General features: G+C 37.1%; 4 protein-coding genes across 4 annotated transcripts; 1 reads left to right on the top strand and 3 right to left on the bottom strand.

Moving 5' to 3' along the window:
* Nucleotides 1-1,489: 1,489 nt before the first annotated feature.
* Cbr-twk-1 lies at nt 1,490-5,127 on the bottom strand (the record flags this gene model as incomplete). Its single annotated transcript, XM_045236840.1, has 7 exons — nt 1,490-1,594; nt 1,648-1,746; nt 2,255-2,908; nt 2,962-3,119; nt 3,647-3,806; nt 3,916-4,017; nt 5,014-5,127. The coding sequence occupies 7 exons, from the start codon at nt 5,125-5,127 to the stop codon at nt 1,490-1,492; spliced, it is 1,392 nt and encodes a 463-aa protein (XP_045097439.1).
* A 4,878-nt stretch (nt 5,128-10,005) lies between these two features.
* Nucleotides 10,006-15,698, bottom strand: Cbr-tyr-3 (the record flags this gene model as incomplete). Its single annotated transcript, XM_045236833.1, has 12 exons — nt 10,006-10,087; nt 11,837-11,948; nt 11,997-12,069; nt 12,120-12,235; nt 12,291-12,624; nt 13,009-13,207; nt 13,254-13,447; nt 14,104-14,274; nt 14,323-14,445; nt 14,491-14,897; nt 15,377-15,509; nt 15,561-15,698. 12 exons carry the CDS (start codon nt 15,696-15,698, stop codon nt 10,006-10,008), a joined length of 2,082 nt encoding a protein of 693 aa, XP_045097440.1.
* Nucleotides 15,699-16,979: 1,281 nt separating this feature from the next.
* CBG21908 lies at nt 16,980-18,295 on the bottom strand (the record flags this gene model as incomplete). The annotated part of the gene is made up of 2 exons (XM_002629826.2): nt 16,980-18,097; nt 18,154-18,295. 2 exons carry the CDS (start codon nt 18,293-18,295, stop codon nt 16,980-16,982), a joined length of 1,260 nt encoding a protein of 419 aa, XP_002629872.2.
* An 883-nt stretch (nt 18,296-19,178) lies between these two features.
* Nucleotides 19,179-20,778, top strand: CBG21907 (the record flags this gene model as incomplete). Its single annotated transcript, XM_002629825.1, has 3 exons — nt 19,179-19,248; nt 19,854-19,910; nt 20,555-20,778. The coding sequence occupies 3 exons, from the start codon at nt 19,179-19,181 to the stop codon at nt 20,776-20,778; spliced, it is 351 nt and encodes a 116-aa protein (XP_002629871.1).
* Between the last annotated feature and the right edge of the window lie 1,730 nt (nt 20,779-22,508).

The following is a 22,508-nucleotide window of genomic DNA, read 5'->3' as shown; positions in this document are numbered from 1 at the left end:
ATTTGTGGTTCACGTGAAACCTGTAATAGAAGGGCACCGTAAGTTTACATTTTGATCCGATTTTTCTCCGTTCCTGTCCAAGATATGAAAAAGTATTCAACTAATAAATTGTTTATCAGGATACCATCAATATTCTATCAGTTGACAAAATATCTCTGATGGGAACCGAGATAATTGAGCTCCATTGTAATGGCTCAGCCAACGAGTCAGTTCCCACATTTTTGATAGCTTCTATAGGAATCGCGATAATTGAGCTGACAGTACGAAGGCTCTTCTATTACAGGCTTTACGGTAGTTTTCATATTGTAAAATTATTAATAATGTTCTGACCAATCGAATCAGGAAAGCTGTAATTTCAGGAAATTTAAAAATTCCGTTTCAGACTTGCCAAAATTAATAATTTTCTGAAAAAATCAAGTTATGTGTCTCTCAAGAAAACAATCAAGAAAATTTCCCAAATTTTTAGAAAAGTCAATTTTGAAGTCAAAGAAGAAAAGTCAATTTTGAAGTCCTACAAAGTAGTTTGAAATTTTCGGATTGGTCTAAAATTTTTTGGACTATACTAAAAAAAATAGAGCATCATTTTTGTAATCGACAAATTTTTTGTAAAAATTCGATAAATTGAGATATGAGGTTTCAAAGTGGCAAGATGCTCGGTGCTCATTTTAACATTTTCAGCACTTATTTTATTACAAAGTGCATATTTCATCAGATGGAAATTTGGCAAAAAAGGTGCCAATTACAAAAGTGAAGCTGTAATTTTGTACAGTATACTCTGAGATTTTCAGACAATTCGGAAAATTTTGGACCACTTTTGTAGAACTCCGAAATTGACTCTTTTTCACAAAAAAAGTCAATACATGCTATACTTTTGATGAGGCACCAAACATGAGATTTGTCGAAATGTTATGTAGAACTGAAAAAAATTCCAGCTAGTTTTTATTCACAGTTAGTCAATTTTACTAAATCTGTATGTCTGTTCATCCAGATGTCCCATGCACACCATTATCGCAACTTATTTGTTCCATCTTCCCCCAACCAATTTGTTGTAATAATGACGATCTCACTAGGTGTTTCACCGAATCTCTTCACTTTTTTTTGGCTTTTTCTTCTTTTCTTCTTTTTCTTTCCTCCCACACTCGGATACTTCGGCGCATCCTTCCTTCCCAAAAGATCCTCCCGATATCCCTCGAGTAATATTTGCTTATTGCGCACTTTCTGTGCCCCCTGTGTGCGTAAAATTGTACGGGGTGTGTTTCTTCGTCTTTCTGAATGAAGAAAGAGATTTTCCAAGGTTTTTTGTCTTGAACAAGAAGTCAAGGTGATCAGAAATGGGACTGATTTTCAGCAAAAGAAAAATGGTTTTACTACAAAATCCCACACCGATCAAGTTTTCGAATAAGAAAACAGAGAAATTAAAGCCATGTCAATTAAGTAATTATACAAAATCAAACATAATCCGTTTCAAATGATAGAATATAAGCAAAATCTACACAGTATTCTGTACTAGGAGACGTCCATCACTATGAACACGATGAGCCATTTTTCGAAGATCCAGCGATGTGATGTGCTCTTTCGCTTCGATGTTTGTGTCCTGAAACAAGAATTTTAGCATTTCTAAAATCGCGTGAAAACATTAAAACTCACTGACGCAGGTTTTGCAATCATTCTCGAATGATGAGGGGATCTCGCTCGAACCGATGGCTTCCGAAGGTGGTGTTGAAGATCACCAAGAGCACGGATCGCCTAAAAAATAAGAATCTAATTTTTGTTTAACTAAAATGAACCTAGTTTTATTGGAATATTTAGAAAAATCAAAAAAAACTTCAACCTAATTTTTTTGAAGCTTTAAAATTTTCTCTATTCATATAAAATGCAAAAATGCGCATACCGTAAACAGTCTAGCAGCAGGCTCCCGAAACTATTTTGGAAGACCCATTGACTTTGAGAAAAATACAACCTTTATAAAAGGCACTTATGTGATCTTCGGAAAAAATTCAGAAGATGTTAAATTTCGATATTTCATAAAAATTTCAAGATATTCTTTCAATTTTGGATCGATTTTGTAAGGGTCTAAAGTTGATAAAAAAAAGGCTCTAACTTCAGGTCGATTTATCTGTGTAGCTTCCTGTGATAACTATCAAAAAGTGATCACCTGGCAAGGACTCATAAGGAGATTGTGCGAACATTAAAGACTGTACACCGTCACGTCAGACTGCATACCGCGACTTCAAAAAAACTCCGAAAAACTTACATTTTCAGTCTCCTTGGGAATACTTCTTTGATTGATACTAGTAAACGAATGAATCGTTGCTTGATAATCATCTCCTTCGGAACTTCCTGATAGGAACACAGTCTTTTTGCGTGGCATCGGAGGAGATACTGGACTCTCTGCATTCATGAATAATCGTCTACACTCCGCCTCCTCATCATCCTCTTCGTTATTCTCTGCTTCCTGACAAGCCACCTCCAGAATCTTATCCAGATCATGCATCACTTCTCGAAGTTTCTCAGGCGTACTCCCGAATTTCTGAGCCACCAGTGATACCAAATCTTTAACTGTCATCATTTGTCCTCCATACCAAATTTCAGCCTCTTCTGAGTCTGAAACCTTCCGACCGTAGTAATGAATCCACATGATTCCTCGTTGTAGAGAGGAGAAGAAAATCAGCATTGTGGCGACTCCAGTGCAGAGGTAGATCATAACAACGGCATATTGAAAAGGGCCTTCTGGAGTTGGGGAATAATCTCCGTAGCCGATTGTTGTGATGGAGATGAAACTAAAGTAGAAGGCGTCTAGGAAGGGGAGTTCATCGATCCAAAATGAGAAAATGAGACTTCCAATGAAGCAGTGAGTGGCTAAAAGGATTGCAGAGGTGTACCATCGGAGGTCCGTTTTATTAATAGCCTGGAAATTCAGAATTTTTCTTTAAGACTTCAAGACATATATCTAAAACGCACCTCTTTCAAACTGAAACTCCGATGAATAATATTACAAATCTCCAAAACCAACATGCTGTTTGTGGCGACGGTCATAAAAAATAGTGGGATTCCAATGAGACAGTACAATATGCATAATATTTTTCCTTGATCATCAAAAGGTACAATATTACCGTATCCTGAAAAATAGGATTTCGAGTTTAGACGATTTTCGGAATTGTGTTTTTTATGATCCCAGATTTTGAGTTTTTTTTTTCAAAGGGGGGGGGGGGGCAGGAAAAATTATGTTTCTCGAAATTTGTTTCTTATAAGCTCATTGAGGAGTTGGCCACTATTTTAGGAGAAGCACACATCGCATTTTTAAACCCATTTTCAAGTTTTTTAACCCCGATTTTCGCATTTTCCAATCATGGAAACCCTCAAAAACACTGAAAAAAATAAATTGCCACCGGTGGGGTTTGAAACAGGGACCCCTATCCTCGAAAGTGTCAGCTGAAAAATCCACTCGGTCATTCAAGTACTTTTTGAAAAATAGATAGGTAAACGGTTTTGAGACAATCTATATGGTTTTATGGGTTTCAGAGCCGATAATTCAAGTTTTGAAAGCTAAATTCTTCTCTAATTTTTTGTTTCTAATGGAAGTAAAAAAACAATACAGATATTTCTGTTTAGTGGATGTATCTACAGTATTCTCGTTTTGACCTACCTATTGTGGAAATCGTGGTGATACAAAACAAAACACTATCCAAAAACGATGCCTCTTTCTCTGTTGATGTGTGTCGTAATGTGAAAATATTACTTCCAAAAAGTATATAGCTACACAAAAACACATTCAAGAACAGGACGTAGATTGAGGATCGAATGAGCTGAAATAATTAAACTTTTTCTATGTTTTTGACTTCATTTGAGACAGCGCAAATATGCTTTAAGACACCATTTATTTAGTTTCAGCTGAGCCAATTTGCATTACAGTACCTCTTGTTTAACCCTCTTTTTGGGACAACACTTGTCCTGTTGAAACTGATCTCTCCAAATGTGATAGGGACGATCCAACCATGATGGCAGGGTGCGTTTCTTCTGAAATTTCGTGTGTACAGTAATTAATGATAATTACCTCTAATTGGGAATAATTGGTTTTAAATTGTTTCGTCGAAAAGTTTTCTCTCGCAAAAAATGATACAAATTGATCTCATAAAACGGGAGGAGAGAATTTATTACTGATAAGGAAACTTCCAGTTTTCATCGAGAGAGATTCTAAAAAAAGAGAAATCGGTTAATCTATCAATTGATTTTGGTCGTTTCTGTGAAGTATGATCATTTCGAGACAATCGATTTCCGGAAATTCGGAAATTCTTGATCTTAAAATAGATTAAGAGAGGTGATTAGTTACAAATGATAAACAGTATGTCATTTCGGAATCATATTCTTTTATTTAAGGAAACCCCGACAAGGTTTACGGTGTTAAAAGCGCATACTCTTTTGTCCAGGAGATTTTCGAGCTCTTTGAAGCTTTTGAGGGGAAAATTGAACTTTTATTCGTTTCCCAAGTTCTCACTGAAAACCTCAAAACTGCTATTTTCACAAAATACTATAACACCTCCAAAAATTCGTGAGCAACATTATAAGACAGTCTCCATCATGTATACCTATTCGTGTCAAAAACACAATATTTCCTTGTTTTTTTTAAATTTTTGTTCAAAAACATACAAATTCGAATTACAGTCAAATTTCCTGGTTAAATGAAATGGGTGGTATTTGTTTTGGAACATTTTCAGCAAGTTTTATAGTTTTTGATCTATAGAACGTTAGAAAATTTACAGTATATAATCTTAAAGATTGGTGGAATATAAAAAGCCTAGAACCTCATGTACCTTTAAAGTTTAAACTTTCATTCTCAAAAACAGCAAAAAACAAAAAAAAGCCAGTAATAAATCCACCGTAACCCTTTCAATATAATGTCCTTTAAATCATCAAATAAATTGGCTCAACTTTCAAAGTTAGAGGGCTACGGTAGCCTGAGAATTGTAGCAGTTTCGCAAACTTAAAACCATAAATAAATAAATAAAAACTAACCTTTCTTGTCTTCACCACTATCGGATTCTCAATCAATTCATCCTTTTCCTCAACATTTCTTCCATTTTCTATCGTTTTCTTGTCACTGCCACCTTCTTCATCGTGAAAACTCATGTTACCTGCAAGAGAATCGAATACACAAAATGACACTCTCAGAATAGAACTGGTAGAAAGAGATCAGGATCGTAAAAAACCCCCTTAACACGAATTGATACGAAAATGGGAATGACCTAGACACGGTTTAAAGTTTTTGTTTGCCTTCTGCACACGGTGACTTTTTGAAATTCAATAAAAAATATACATTTTCCACCCAAAAAACGACTATACTCATTAGTCAGGGTGGCAATTGGAAACTAGAGATCATTGAGATTGAAGAAACGCAGAGAATTAAAGAAAAGGTCAGAATTAATTTTTTGAAAAAATTGATGGACAGAGGGACAGAAACTGGTTATGAGGTGACAAAATGTATGAGGGAAAAGGAAAGTTTTCTGAACTATAAAAAAAAGGACTTTGTGTAATGGAAATGATAAAGGAGGTTGGAAGGAGGAGGAGACAATTGGCTAATGGATTCTGAACCACGTGGATAGGAGGTCACTTCTTATAGGGGAAAAGGAAACTAGTTCAGCAAAAAGAAACGAACTGTTTTCTTATGATATCTAGAAATTTCGAGAGAACTTATGAGTCATCTGAAATTTAGAAATCCTATGAATCAATGCGAAAAAAATGGCTTGAAGGTTTAGAAGATTGAAAATGAAATTTTGGAAATTGTACAAACAATTTACGGTGGTGGTGTTCGCAAAAAATTAATGCATACAGTAATCCAATTCTGCAAACACCACAACGTCAAAATGCGGACTGAACGCTTTACCGTAAGCACTCTCAAACCGTTAACTTTGAGCCAATTTATCTCGGTTTCTGTGAAAGATATCAAACAGTGACCAACTGATAAAATATAGGTGATATTATGATAAACATTTTGTCAGTTGACCACTTTTCGGCATCTTTAACAGGGAAAGAGATAACTCAAAGGTGACGGCTTCGGACATTTAATTAGAGTTTACAGTAATCTAAGCGACAGATTCAAATGTCGAAATCTTTCAGTTTGTAGAAAATTTCGGCAACTTGAAATATAAAAAATTAACCGATCTTAAAGATTATATACTGTAAATCTAAAGACATTCTAGACCAAAAACTGTAAATTTTCGAAAAGTGTTCCAACACAATTACCACCCACTTCATTTAACCAGGAAATTTGACTGTAATTCGAGTTTGTTTGTTTTTGAAAACAAAATTGAAAAACAAGGAAATTTGGCAGGTACACATAATTGAGCATGTCTCAAAATATTTCTCACGAACTTTTTATGAGCTAGTACGGTATTTTGTGTAAAATACAGTTTTCAGGTGTTCAGTAAGAATTTGGAAAGAGCTCAATTTTATATATGCGCCGAAAACGAGCTGAACACAAAGAGGAAACAAAAAAAAATGAATTCTAGGGCATAGTTTTATGAAAGAAGTAACGGCTCAACTTCATAAAGTTTTTGCTTGAAGGCTTACGCTTTTTTTTAAACTACAGTATACCAGAAACTTTTGAGCCAATTTATCTTGGTTCCTGTAAAAGATATAAAAAATAGTCTACTGACAAGGTATTTTTGATGTTATAATAAAAATATTGTCAGTGGACCACTTTTTGGCATCTTTAACAGAGAATGAGATAACCAAGCTCAAAGTTGAATCTCAAGTTTTAAAGAGGCAAATACAGTTAGAGTGTATCGTTGTCGGCGTCTTTCACCTAGTCAAACTTAAACTAGCCTTGGGGGATTTCATCAGAGTTTTAAAGTTATATAGAATCTAAACTAACCTGCATTTGTCGCAGCCTCTTTTCGTTGAAATTCGTTGTAGGCGGCACCTGCAAAATCTTCATTTCTATTCCAAAAAAATTTTTTGCAAGCGTATTGAACGAGACACATTTTTTGTTTCGGATGGACATCGAAACGGAAATGTCATCTTCTGATAACTTGACTCTTTATCATTCTTCGCACGAATCGCATCTTCATGTTCTTTTTTCTTTTTCGTCACTTGAGAAGATAAAGGGAAGAGGGGTCTAAATTTAGAAGCAAACTGTATGTGAGAAACAAAAGAGAAGGAAAAGGAAAAGAGAGAAAAACAGAAACATGCCAAAATTGAAAACTTATTTGTTATTGTTATGAATAGGTCAGACTGGAAAGGGCAAGGAAGGGTGGTAATGAAACGACTGTCTATTTGTTTTGGCGCCAGAAAATTTTGCAAAGGTGCTCTAGCGGACAGAACCTTTTTTTTCTAAATCAATTTTCTTTTCTGACCATCAGGAACGATTCTATTTTCTCTGTTTTTCGAAAGAGATGGTCAACGGTTAGACCATTAATAATTGTAATGAGTATGGGAAAGGGTCGTAAATTATGGGAAAAAGAAGAAATTGAGAATCGGAGTAAAAATGGATAGTTTATGATTACTAACCACTAAAACATACAAAAAATTAAATAGATCCAGAATCTCAGAACATCATTTGGAAGTTTTCAAGGAGGGGGAAATAAAAAAATAACTTTCTAAAATTTTTGGTCATATAAGCCTGGACCTCAATTTAGAAGGAAAATCAAATTTTCGGCTTTTTGAACTGTTTTCAAGTTTATCAACCACTAATTTTGAATTTCCCGAACTTGAAAACCATCAATAAAACTTTTAAAAAATAAATTGCCACCGGTGGGGTTTGAACCCGGGAACCCTAGCCTCAAAAATTTCAGCTGAAAAATCCACTAGGTCATTCGAGCACTTTTGTGAAAAATGGCTAGAAACATGTTTTTGAGTCATTCTTCATGGTTTTGGGGGTTTCAGAGCTGGGTTCGAACCTGGGGACCCACAGTTGAAGGTGCAGCACCGCTCCCAATTGAGGTTAATGTCGCAGTCTTCAAAACAGACCGTGTACATCAAAAGAGTACGGTAGTCATACAAGCAAATGAAAGGAGTTAGCACCGATTTTTGTACATCATAACGAAAAATGACATGCTTTAGACCCAACAGATTGTTCAAACCTTAAGGTCATGTCCGATAGTGCTCTAGAAATCCCAGTTTTGAGGAAAACTGCAAATTTTTGAGGAAAACAGTTTTGAGGAAAACTGCAAACAACACATCAAAAATTTTGAAAGATTCAAGTTTTTGGAATTAAAATTATTTTTGAAAAAAAAGGAAAAATTGCTTCGATTCAAAAAAATATGTTTACGAAAGTCTCTATTTTTGTGAGTCATTCCAAAGAAATTACAGGGTGGTTATTAATTATTGAGACCAATCGTGCGAGCTAGATATGATACATAGCAGACGCACTAATATGTGTTCTTGCACATTTTTCTTATTCCTCTACTCATTGTGCATTTCCCTGCCAAATTTCATCACATAATATCACGTCTGAACTGAATGGTGGCTCTTTTTCCAACCCTTGTTTCGGTCAACAACGGCACAATTGAAAAAGGTCTCATGATTGATCTTACAAAAGCAGTCCGCGTGGACAGCATGTTGGTCGAAAGTACTGCCCATAAATGTTTTCTTATTCACACTGACGTGGGCTATCTAATAACAGATTTTGAGGTATCTGTGACATCAGATACCATCGTTATAGTCGTGCAAAAGAGGATTTGCTGAAATTCAGACGAGACTCACAGAAAGCTCGCTGCTGACTTCAAAATGGCCCGAAGCTTGATAAAAGTTATCTTCAGAAAAGAACAACTTCTGGTCTTTCTAAAAATACCAAATGAGTTCTCTGTGAGGGGGACACCAGAGATTTGTGTCTCAAAAAGCCTGGAACTTTCTAAGCGGCACGCGCCTAAACACTCACACAAGGACACTTCTTTCGGGTGATAATTTTTACAGTCGATGGCAACAGGGTCTCTTGAAATTGCAGAACTCTATTTAAAGATATGTCATCCTACTCGAAAAGTTAATATAGGGCGTTTCGACAAGATTGAGCTACGGTTTTCAGTGCCAAAGACACCCTAGGGTGGTTCAAACTCAATTTCCCGTAGTTGAACTAGGCACACGAATGGATTGATTTCTACCCAGACTTGAATCCAATAAATTTTTCATTTTTAGGGTATTGAACCCAGATAGTTTCTTCATGAAAATACAAAAACTTCTGATGACCCCCCTTCAGAAGATATGGGCACAAAAAGGTCGAAAATACCTCCGTGCCGTGGTTCCCTCTTTTCCGAAGCTTCTGAAGGCTGTCGTCAGAGTGAAATAAAGTGTATTTGAAAACTTTTGCATTATTATAAATTTTGTGCGTCTGAAATTATTTTATCCAAAATTTTGAAAATTTTCATCGAGTTTTAGGAGAGTTATGAAGGCTTGGATCGGTGTCAATAATTAATAGCCACCCTGTAAACAAAAGATCAAATTTCCTATTGCTTCTACTGGCCTAAGAAATTCTAGTCCACGGGAACCTGCTAGGTAAAGACCCACTGGAGAAGGTGGCCTAAAAAAGTTTCTGAAAAGTTTCTAGGCCCTTACATACGTCAAACTACAAACGATTGTGTACAAATCATCTGAAGCGATGACTCATTTCGTTTTTTAAAACATGATGCATCTGAATTTTGTCAAATCGATACAAAAAACCAATTTTCCAGGTCATCGGGTATCAAAATCATATCGAAAACTAAATAAGAGACAGAGAAAGAAGTGTCACTATGAATTTCAATCAAAATTCTATTTTCTCGCGCCTTTTGACTGCGATAACGGCTTCAAGTATTCAGAAGAGACATGACGTCATTTGCAATTCTTTTTCTAAAAAAGTTTGAGAAAAAATCTGGAATTTTCAGAGAAAGCGGATCCTGGTGGTATTCGTTGTGTGGAGGCGGATGTGTTGTGTTTTAAAAACATTTTTATATTTTTGAAATTTTTTTCAATAAAAAAAAATGAAATAGAATTTTCTGGAAAAAGAACAATGACAGCTGTGAAATTTGAAATTTTTCATTTCATCTGAATCAGCTCCAAAAATGCGCTTCTCCGTCGTCGAATCGTCCGGAATGCGCATCTGCCAGCCAGCTGTTGTCTGGAAAAAAGTGAAATTTTATTCTTAAAAATATAAATCTTTCTAGAAAAATGTATGTCTAGACAGGTGTTCATCAATTTGGGGGGGTTTTGCTCAACTTTGACAAGGTGAGAGACGCAGACAACGATACACTATAACTATCTGCGTTTCTTAAGCGTCAACTTTGAGTCAATTTATATCTCGTTTCATGTGAGAGATATCGAAAATTTGTCAACTGATAAAATGTGTGTCATACTACAGTGCGCGTCATAATGATAGCACCACCTCATTTTTTGAGGTTTTCAGAAAAACAAAAATTTTGGAGAAAAACAGCTAATGCCATTCGATTCAGCATCACAAAAAACCTATGTGTCCCCTGAATCAAGTGCCAGTCAAGTGTTTTAGGACTACAGTAAACAAAAGTCTCTATGCACACCGCGTCATAATGATAGCACCACCTTGGAAAATGGAAAAACTCATGTTTATTTGAGAAATAAATTCAGAATGTTTTGTTGGAATACGGTAAAATAGTCTTAAAACAGTCTATTTTGACAGTCTGCACAAAAATTGATGTTTCTATTTAAGTTTTAGAAAAACTTATTTTCAGACATTTTCATCATTTCTTGGGTTCCTGGAATAAATCTTGAATAACTTTGCTCCTGGGTGATATTTTGAGCTGAAATTTATAGGACATATCTTGGGAATGCTCGTTGTCATGTTGCAATTGTTCAAGGCATCCATGAGCTCTGGTAGTTCATAATTGAGATTGAGCTGTGAACTAAAAAATATGCCAAAAATGAAAAATTTTCAAAAAAGTGTAAAACGTTCAAAAGATGTTCTAAGTTACCAAAATCGTTTTTGACATTATGATTTCGTACAGAAAAAAGTTTTGCTAAACAAATTCAGTTTTTAAAAGAAAATCAGAACCACCGAAATTCAAGGCTTGTTTTCGATATTTCGGGTTTCCTTAAATTACAAACGACGACTCAGAATAGCATGAAATTAACTAGTAGACACTCCAGACCACTAAACAAATATGTCCTATAAATTTCAGCTCAAAATGTCACCCAGGAGCAAAGTTATTCAAGATTTATTCCAGGAACCCAAAAAATGATGAAAATGTCTGAAAATAAGTTTTTCTAAAACTTGAATAGAGACATCAATTTTTGTGCAGACTGTCAAAATAGACTGTTTTAAGACTATTTTACCGTATTCCAACAAAACATTCTCAATTTATTTCTCAAATAAACATGAGTTTTTCTATTTTCCAAGGTGGTGCTATCATTATGACGCGGTGTGCAGAGAGACTTTTGTTTACTGTAGTCCTAAAACACTTGACTGGCACTTGATTCAGGGGACACATAGGTTTTTTGTGATGCTGAATCGAATGGCATTAGCTGTTTTTCTTCAAAGTTTTTTGTTTTTCTGAAAACCTAAAAAAAATGAGGTGGTGCTATCATTATGACGCGCACTGTAGTATGACACACATTTTATCAGTTGACAAATGTTCGATATCATTTACAGGAACCGAGATAATTGAGCTCAAAGTTGGCGCTCTCGTTTTGAAGAGACGCAGAGAGTTAGAGTGTATCGTTGTCGGCGTCTCTCATCTAGACAACATTAAACGACTCTGTTAGTGTTCTATTAGTGCATATCCCCAAAAAACAAAGAAGTTAGACTGCGGCCGAGTTTTCCAGCTTTTGGAAGTTATTTGTAAATATTCTAATTAGACCATGGCCTATTTCTTAAATCCCCATGGCAACCGCTTACAGTGTCATACACGTGTTACACGACCGTCTACAGTTCTCAGGCATCCATTTGTTTTTTGCACACTCCCCACGTCTTGCCCAAGCCGCACAATCCTTGTGGTAGTCTTGACATTCTGAAAAATTCGTATTTTTCAAGATGGAACTTTTTCAAGGTCACTCACGCCCATATGCATAGTTCGGTCGGCACACTCCACAGCTCACTTTGCATTGGCAGTTCATGTATTTTGAGTTCGACTGAAAATCAGTTAATATACTGGACTAGAATTATCCTAGGCCATCGTTACCTGGCACTCTCCGCGCTGAGCCCATATCGGACAGCATTGATCCTCATTATAACACATTGGAGAGTCACATGGCTCATTCTGTTGTCGGTTATTGACACTGGCCGGAGGATTTGCAGCTGAAAAGTTGTTTTTTAATTCGTGGCCTACAAAATTGCTTGGTCATTCATTTACCAATATTATTAGCTCCAACGCCACACGTTGCTGCTCGGGTAACGCCACACTTGTTACAGGATTTTCTGCAATTTTCGGCCATCCAAAGTGGATTTTTGTTACATTCTCCAGATCGGGACCACTGTGCACAGTTTGAGTGACGGTCAGAACATTCTGGAAATGTCTGGAATATGTCTGTGTGTCTGTTTGTCCACTTACCAGAATTAAGGTCGTATTTTGGTGTGCACTGTCTACAAGAGGCTTTGCACCAGACGTTCATATAGACTGGGTTCTTTTGACACTCCCCTTTTGCGGACCATGGACCACAACATTCGTTTTCGTTGAAACAAGTTGTCTGGAATGGTTTTTTTTTGTGAATGCGCTCTATTGAACTTTGGCCTATAAATGTCTACTTGTACTTTGAGCTCAATTATCACAGCTCCTATGAGAGCTATCAAGAAATTGTCAACTAAAAAAATGTTTACAACAATTTCAAAAACATATTGTCAGTTGACTACTTTTTCATATCTGTTACAGAAACCGAGATAATCAAGCTCGTAACACGCGTCGCTTCTATCTATGCGGTCGGCGCAGTTGACTGCGCCACCACTGTTCTTGCACTTTGAGCTTAATTATAGCTTATAAATCGTTATTATAATATCAAAAACATTGTTTAAGTTGACTACTTTTTCGCCAAGCTCGCTCGGACCAAAATTCTGGCAAACGCGCTCTAACGAACCTCTACAGTAACCACCGGTTTCGTTGGCGTAATCGTAGGCGGTGGTGTAACAGTTTGTGACACAGCGACGCATTTTCCACCCTGACATGTTCCCTGATAGCATGCAGGTTCTCCATTTGTAAAACTTGCACAATTACCACCAGTCTTCATACGGGCGGCACATCTCGGTGCACCATGGGATCGGTCACAAAACAAATATCTGGAAGAGAAAAAACTAGGCCATTGGTAACAGTTAAAAAACTCACGGTGATCCACAAGTGGGTCCAGCATTACAACTAGGTCTTGGAGCAAATGAATAGAGGTTGTCTGTGTACATGTTGCTTAGGCCATCCGCGTTTCTCATTGGAGTGAATGGTCTCATGAAGGCTGCTCGGAAATGATGCTCACTACTGCATTGTCTGTTGTCAGCTGGATAGGCGGTTTCCCGTGTGGCACGGGTCTGTTAATTTAAGGAGTTTAGCGGTAAAAATCTATTTTTCGGTTTCAAAAACGCCGCAAAGCGAAAGTGTCTAGTTGGTTGAAATGAAAAAGTTGATATGGCCTAGAAGTTTTGTTACGGAAAAGTTAGGCTAAATTAAGCTCAATTAGAGAGACTGGAACTTACGATTAGCTGAAAAAAAAAACGAGAGTCCTAGCTTATCTGTGAAGCCAGTACAGACTCATTGAACTTTGGTTAGGTGATAGACGCAGACAACGATACAATCTGACGGTCTGCATCTATTAAAAAGTTTAGCGTCAACTTTGAGCCAATTTATTTTGTTTCCTGTGAAATATATCAAAATGTGACCAATTGACAAAATATTTATGACATTATCAAAAACATTTTAACAGCTTCAGCTTTTTGATAACTCTTGCAGGAAACCGGAAAAAATGACTTAAAGTTATAAAGACCCACTTTACTTTCTACTTTGAGCTGATTTTTCTCGTTGGCTGTGAAAGTTATCAAAATGTAGTCAACTGAAAAAATGGTTTGGACATCATGATAAATAATATATTATCAGTTGACTACTTTATGATATCTTTTAAAGGAAACGAGATATATTCCGTTAAAGTGTTACGTCATCCAAACCTTTTTTTTTCAGAAAATTCTTATACCTGTCTTGTCTGTCTATACTGTTCCCATAACAAATCCACAAACGAGTGATGCATCCAAAAAATGGGATCATTCGCAGCAGTTGACGTCTCCAGCATATCGCCACCCACATAAATGTGTGGATTTCCATGAGTGTATTCCGGTACGTTGAAGTTTGGTTGATAAGGACAACCCTAAAGAGAGACTAGAGTAATCATCAAACTCCGGGAGAATTTGATTACCCGCTGAGGTGCGGAAAATGCCAAAACCTGAGCAATGTCAGTTTGCCCCATCATTGAAGTGATCTCATCTTCCGAGTATCCTTTTCCCTGCGCACCAACTGCACGTGTGATTGTTGCCTTGTTCTGGAAATTGTTGAATTTTGAGGCATTGGTGGAAAGTTAGACCACCTCAATAGTCCTCCAACTTCTGAATGGTCCATTGTTGACTGCACCGGTAGCATCACCCATAAACTCGTTGGTCCATAGAATGGAATCTTTAGAGTTTGGAAGATTTTGATCCAGTGTGGAGTCCCAGTACGGTAGATGAAGCGATGGATCAACCTGTCTGATCAAAAACTCCATTCTTTTCACGAATTCCCGATGCCATGGAAGAAAAGCGGGTCCCGAATGGGCAGCTCCACTTTCCGAGTACTGTGCATGGACTCTGGCTAATCTGTCGTATTCTCCATTTTGTTTCAGAGTACGGAATGCCTGATGTAGACGATTTCTTTCATCTTCTGACAGCATTCGATACTCTTTACGGACCACTTTTCCTAGGGGACGACCCTGGACAACACAGTTGTTTCCGCCGGTTCCTGAAAGGTATTTTAAAGGTTGTTTGCTTTGTTTTGGTAAAGCTATTGGGAGTTTCTAGGTGAAGCCTCTATTAGAAGGAGGCGAAATAGACTCGTTTCACTTTTGCTCAAGGAGAGAAGCAGAAAACGATACACTTTAACTGTCTGCGTCTCTTCAAACAGAAGCGGCAACTTTGACCAAATTTATCTCACTTCCTTTCAGAGAAATCAAAAAATGTTCAACTGACAAAATATATTTGCTATTATGATGAACATTTTGCAATTGACCGAGTGTTGATTGCTCTATCAGAAAGCGAGAAATATTGATTCAAAGTTAAAGCTCAAAATACGCAGCCAGTCAGTGTGTATCGTTCTCTGCGTCTCTCAAAGTTAAACGAGTCTGTCTCGACTTCCAGATAAGCTAGATGTCTCGTGTTTTTATAAATTACAATTATTATTTTCAGATTCTCATTATTTCCTGGAATTTCAAAATCTCCTACCTCTAAAGAAAACACACAAGCACGAAATATCCATACACTGAAACACGTTACTAGCGATCGGAGAAAATTCGGCAGCCATTGCTTCTCCAGCGATTCCAGGTGTCTTCACATCTGCAGATAGAGTTGGTGTAGTCTGAAATGATGCTCCATTGAGAATTCAAGAATACAAAAAAGTAATAATAACCCTCGCTTTCTGATCCCATCTCTGAATTTGGTTACAAACTATTCGAATCGCATCGGTGGGAGCTTTTGAGCAATCCAGCTGTCCATTGGAAGACTGAATCAGGAGAAACAGAAGAAGAAGTATACAAATTCTCTTCATTTTTCCACTTTTGAAGTTGAAAAACACAAAGAATTTTTTGATTTGTTTTTGATAAGTGAGTACTTCATTTTATAGACGTATCACTGGAACTGCACGCCTTCTGGAGGACCTGTTTTGATGAAAAAATAGAAGAAGATAGTGAGATTAAAAAAACAAAACAGAACACAGAATATTAGGGGTGAATTGTGTTTGTTTTGATTTAGATGATTTAGTGAACTACCAAACTTTTGGAATTCGCGGAATTTGGTCTTTTTTGTTTTGCAGTCTTTGCATAATTGCGTATTTTCAGGTTCTGCGGTTCGAAATGTGTGTAGTCTGAAGTCTGAAAATTCTGGAATAGTATGTGTTTTCTCCGAAATCTGAGTTGTTCAAAATCAAAAAACTTCTAACTTCACCTTTAGAGTTTCAAGAAAATTGTCAGAAATGTTGTGAGATGAATTGGAATTGCTTTTTCAATTGGGCGTCTTTGGTTGATACCGAACTGGGGTCACTGGAGTATTTGAACATTGGAATCGTAGGTTTTGGATTACTGTAGATTATCATGTATGTAAGATCGTCGAGCCAGTCACGGAAATCGAAGGGAATCTAAATTCTTTACAGAAAACTGAGGAGGGGAATTAGCAGTAGAAGGATAGGTTTTATATTTTCTGTGTAGTTAACATTACTGGAGCTGAAATGTGTTTCTGGAATATTCTTTTAACTGTCAATTGGATCTCTTCAACATTGGCGTTTCACTGAACAAAACAAGAAAACACAAGTTTGACCAAAAATTGATTTATTATTTCGTGCGAACAGTGAATGGTCAAAATGAAGTTTTCAAAAATTTTCTTTGGAGACCTTGGAGTTGTTGAATTGAAGTGTTTGGAGTAGTTGGAATGAATGATTCTGAAATAATTGGAGATAGAATTGATTTCTATGGGTGTTTGAACTCACAGGTACAATGTTGTTGGATACAAAGTTTTCGATAGACAAGACCCCGTCCGAAAGTTGCAGAATTATTTTCAAAAATGGATTTAGATGTTTTAGTCAAAAAGTAATTAATATATTTTTAATAAATTTTTTTCAAAAGCGGGTTTAAATTTTTCACCAAAAAGCAATAGAGAATTTTTAACCGAAGTGAATTTTTCAACGGTTTTGAGATTTTCACCAAAAATGCGAAAAATATAAATATTTAAATTTTTTTTGGAAAAACGAATTTGGCTTTTTGCCCAAAATGCAGTATAATTTTTGTTTAGAATTCGTTTCAAAAAACGGAAGAAGAATTCAATACTAAATTTTAAATCAGAGTTCCAATACTCTTGGCGACAGTCTTGTACTAGCCATTGGTCTTCTCCGATTGGATAGTGGAGTCGATGGCGGCGAATTATCTGGACTGGAAAAATTGAGCACTGGAGGTGGCTGTCGGACTGGTGTAGAAGGAGAGCCTGAAATCTTTGGAGAGATTTTAGGAGTTTTAGATTTTGGAGAAACAGTTCTAGGTTTCTTAGTAATTGGACTCTTTGGAACTTCCGGTGAAACTGAACCATTACGGATTTCAGAACACTCGGAAGCTGGTTCTTCAGATTCCCCTCTAATCTTTAAGCTTCTCTTTTCTCTTTCTGTAAGATTCTCGAAGATCCGTGGTTCATTCAACAACTCAACACACGATGGACGTTTCGAGGCATCAAGGTTCATCATTTTCTGAATCAAACTGCGGAGTTCGTCACTTCGTCCATCAAAGAAACGATCTGGAATCTGAAATGTTTTATACTTCACCCTATACTCTGCATCAGTGTCCAAATGGAGATTAGTTGTAATCTCGAGGAATGTGATAGCGAGTGCATAAATATCAGATTCCATTGACGTCGTATTATTCAGGAGAACTTCCAGAGCAAGATAACGAGAATCTCCTTCGATTCCCTTGGAACAATCGACTCTTCTCATTAGACCAAAGTCGGCTAATTTGAAAAATCCATCGGACCCCACGAGGATATTTTCTGGTTTTATATCATTGTGCAAGTATTTGTTTCTATGAAGAGCATGAAGTCCAGACAATAAATGTCTCACAATTTTCCAGATGGTTTTCTCCTCCAATCCATTTTTTGAATATTCCAGCAAGTTCGTACGGCACAACTCCATTTGAATATATATGAAGTCTTTTTCCAGCCAGGCCTTATGGAATCGAAGAAGGTTTGGATGACGTGGCAAATGATGAAGCATTTCAACTTCCTTGAATTTGTCAGGGTCGCCAGTCTTGACTTCTTGCTTTGATTTCTTAATAGCAAAAACATCTCCATTGTTTTCACCACGCCAAACATCGCCGAAATCTCCGCTCCCAATTTTTTCCAACTCCGTAAAGAGCCGATCTAAAATGGACATCCCAGCAACGTATCCATCCAACTCAAACGGAGTAAGGACACCTATAATATGTTAAGCATTTAAAATGTACGAACAAAGACAAAATCAACCAACTCACCATTTTTACCAATCAGCTGTGGTCCTAACTTCACCTCCTTCGTCCCCCGGATAGAAACTCGTTGTTTTGTGCTTTTCTTTAGAGATGGACACTTTGCAGTTTCGGGAGTTTTCTCGCGTCTTTCAGCCTTAGTTTCTAACATGAATGTCTGAAAAAATGGAAAGAATGATTTGAGTGAATTATAGAAAGCTAAAGGTAAAGTTAAAAAAGGGGGATAGATGTTGAGAAGAAAGGAGAGAGGAGGTTCTGCGGAGAGGATGAAGGTGGTAAGAAATACAGTATACTTTCGGGGTTCCGAAAATAGTTAGACTTCAAAAAAAAGGTCGATAGTACACTGAAAGAACTGTAGATTGTTGAAGAAAATCAAAGAAGTTTTGATACAAAGAGATTTCTTCAAAGGTTTATCGGAAACGCTTGGAAACGGGGCCAATAAAGATGTCGAAATAATATTTTTATAAGGGATCGAGTAATTTTAAAAGCTAACTTTATGCTTCGTTTTGGGATTGATCAGAAATCGAAATGCACATGAAGTTCTTTGATAGTTTCACCGAAAAGTAACTGGCAGAGAGGAAAGGAAAATAAAACGGTTCGCGGAGTCCTAAAATTCAAACGGACATGGAGAGAGGGGATCATTCAGTAGATAAGAATGAATGAGGAAATTGGCAAAAACTTTATGTTGGGCTATGTCAGAAAATGAAGAAGGTGACAAAGAATAACGCGTTTTGAGAAAAGGAATCAAATGGGGGAACATTGATAGAGACTCCTGTAACGCTAACAGGTTCTAAAAAAAGTATTGGAAAATAAAAGGGTTCAAACATCGATTTGAGAAGGAAGAAGACTCCCAAGTACTGAAAATCAGAATACTTGGAGAGCGGAGGATGAGACGACCACTCGGGAGACCGAACAAAGTAAGAATGAATGAATGAATAAGGAAAGTGTGAAATGATGTCTCACTTGAGTGGGGGCGGAGCTAACGACGCTCCTCCCAGTTGGGACTTCTTGCCTCCTGGGAATGAAGCCCTCTCATGTGTTGTACCAAGAACGCGGGAGGGACTGTCAATATCCTAAACTATGTGTTCTTCCGGGAAAGAGAGGGTATGACACCGCAAATTATAACAGGCGCATAGAAATATTGACAGTGGGTTTGGTTCATGGGATCTGGTGAGAACATGTGTATTGGAGAAATACAAGTTTGTGAATCTGAAAACAATCAGTGGTGAAAAATGGAACTTAAAAATTCTAACATTCAGAAAGAACGTTTTAAACTCGGTAAATGTGGGCAACTTTGGGGCACAAGTTGGGTGAATTGGGCTGCAGGCAGATTTTGATCTAAAGCTGGGCAGAAGTTGGGCAAAAGTCCAACGGCGCGCAGAGGGGCAAAGCTGGGCAGACGCTGGGCAGAAGCTCAGAACGTTGCGGTGATGCAACATTTTTTAACGGTTATGTGTTTTAAACATATTTTCCATACGTTTTCTATGAATTTTCTTACGATTATATCTGACTTTTTTCAAATACTGTTAGTTTCTTATCCTTTTTTTCAGTTTTCCACGATAGAACAGTAGGATGAGTTTCATCGATGAGTGGAATCGTGCCAACCGAACAAAAAACGAGAAGCCATTGGTGAGCATAGAAAATGATGAGATTTGTTATGTTTCATTTTGAGAGGAGAAAAATTTTCTTCAAAAATAGATATTTTCCAGGCAACTTCTTCGCACTTATCATTTTGACAAGAAAATGGGATTCTCGTCAATTGCAAGGTGAGATGACTAATATTCTTTATATCAAAGCTAAAATTCAACTTTTTGCAGAAGAGATCGGAGTGTTCAACATATTTGACGTGGGAAGAGTACAAATCGAAACTCGGAGTTGAAGACCCAGATGATTAGGAGACAACGTCTGGAGATCTTATTAAAAACACTTCGTTTATCGTATTGTTTTTTCGGTTCCGGGACATTTCGCAAGCGGACATTTCGCAAGCGGACATTTCGGAAGCGTGGTAATACAAGCGAATGGATGAATTTCAGCCTACAAAACCGATTTTAGGGTTTTCAAATATATATGTTTTTTCTGATAGGACACATTCTAAAAATCAAAATATTCGAAAAAAACTTTTGAAAACATTAAGTATTTGTTTTTTTTCGGATTTCAGAGTGTTTTCTATCAGAAAAAAAGCATATTTGAAAACCTTAAAATTGGTTTTGTAGTCTGAAATTCACCCATTCGCCTGTATTGAAACGCTTTCGAAATGTTTGTTTGCGAAATGCCCCGGAGCCGTTTTTTCTAACATTTTGACTTTTTTCTGTTTTCTTTTTCTGTCTTCCATCCTTTTCTGTTATTTTTTCTAATTCCTAAAATAAACTAAATGCTGTTTAGCAAGCTAGCAAATCTCAAAATGTTCCAGAAAGAGGGGTGAAGAGCGGGAAGGGAAGGGACCAGAGCGGGCTGTCTACAAGTGGGCAAACGCTGGGCAGAAGTTCTCCTAAGCATTTGACCTATGAAGTGCTAGAAGTTGCCTGGAGTTGGGACAAAAGCTGCCCAGAGTTGGGGAAGAAGTTGCCCACATTTACCGAGAAGGTCCATTGCGTTTGGAGGTATTCTGGAACCAGTGTGGTCGTTAAGGACTAGTATGCTATGTTTGTGAAAGGACCTTTTAAAGTGTTGTAGGATATTCATGCTTTCTTACTTAAAGTCTTTGTTTATTTCACGACGGTCCAAATTATTTGGAATAAATATTTGATATTGAGACGGAGACTTTTTAAAACTAAATGTACTGGATAGCCAATAACGAGCCTGTAGGACCTTTCATCGGTGTCCCCTAAAAGGAATTATAGTGTACAGGCGGCTAATAAATAAGTTCAAAAACTGTATCCGTTCTAGAATCCTCTCATCTTCCGGTAAAACGATACACTGACAGTATCCTCTTTGAAAATACCGTTTCTGTATTTCTCGTCCCCTGGCGAACGAAGCCCTCTCATGTGTTGTACCAAGAATGCTAGAGGGACTGTCAATTTTATAAACTATGTTTTCTTCCGGGAAAGAGAGGATATGACCTAGGAAATTATATCAGATGCATGAAAATATTGACAGTGTGTTTCCAATATTCTAAAAAACGGTTTAAAAACGGTAATAATGGTATAAGGAGAGAACATGTGCGTAAGAAGAGCACATGCTCTTGAATCTATGATAGAAAATAGGGTGGTATCAGGGAGGAGAATAAGGACTCGTTCAAATAAAAACTAGCGGAATATGAACTGCTACAAACGGAAACTGTTAAAGTGAGAACTGCTTCATGAAAACTCGAAAAAATAGGTGGGACCATTGTTTGTGAAAGGATCTCTTTTGTTCTTGTAGGATGTATTCTCAAAAGGTTATTTTGTTTGACGACGAACCGTCGCCAAACCCGGTAAGATATTTAAGCGGTGTCATCCGAAAAGAATAATAGTATACAGGCGGCTAATAAATAAGTTCAAAGACTGTATCCCTTTCAGAATCCTTTCATCTTCCGGTACGGCGATACAGAGGTGCATTATCAGAAGAACATCAGCACTCCTTGCTAAATATCTTCCGGTCTGTTGAGTTTCCGTAGCATTTGTAGAAATCATCATATTTTACAGGTCAAATACGAGCATATCATTGCTGTAAGAACTCTACCCTTCAGGAGACACTTTACAACAAACTGATCAAATGTGAAAAACAAAATAGAATCACTGAGAAGGAGGGAAGCAAGATGTGTGACCTCTTTTTTCAGAAGGACTGAAAATCATTAGGTACAATTTTTGGAGGACATCGACAGACGGATCAAACGAAAATAATGAAAAATAGCTCATAATAATTGTTAAAACGGGTTTTTTCTTGGAAGTTGGCCGGCCCTTTTCATACAGGTTTTACGGTATACCGTAAAACCTGTCTTAGAAGGGCCGGCCCTTATATTTTTTCAAGGTACCTCCGGAAGGCCCTTCTGTTACAGGTGCACTTCCATTAGAGGGGCTCTTCTATTCTTCCGGCTTTTTTTCCAGAACTTCTCATTGAAAAATTCGACGAATTTTTTCTTTTTTTAATTTTTAATTTCCAGAGTATCCTTCACTGAAAACGTACGGAAATTTCTTACATTTCCAGACAAAGATTTTTGAGGGAGTCGTTCTATTACGGGGGCCTTCTATTAAGAGGGTCCTTTTATTAGAGGGGCCCTTTTATTAAAGGGGCCCTTCTAACACAGGTTTTACGGTATTTCCAGAAATATCGAATTGAAACACTGTTTATATGGAGGTGCGTCTTAGTGCCTAACTGCAAGAAACGAAAGTCTCCAAGTATTTTTAAAAAGTTGTAAAATTGGGTTATTGATGAGTGGGAATGTT

Source organism: Caenorhabditis briggsae (assembly GCF_000004555.2).
Source record: "Caenorhabditis briggsae complete genome, chrI, whole genome shotgun sequence".
Taxonomy (NCBI): Eukaryota; Metazoa; Nematoda; class Chromadorea; order Rhabditida; family Rhabditidae; genus Caenorhabditis; species Caenorhabditis briggsae.
This window is presented reverse-complemented; position numbering and strand designations above follow the sequence as displayed.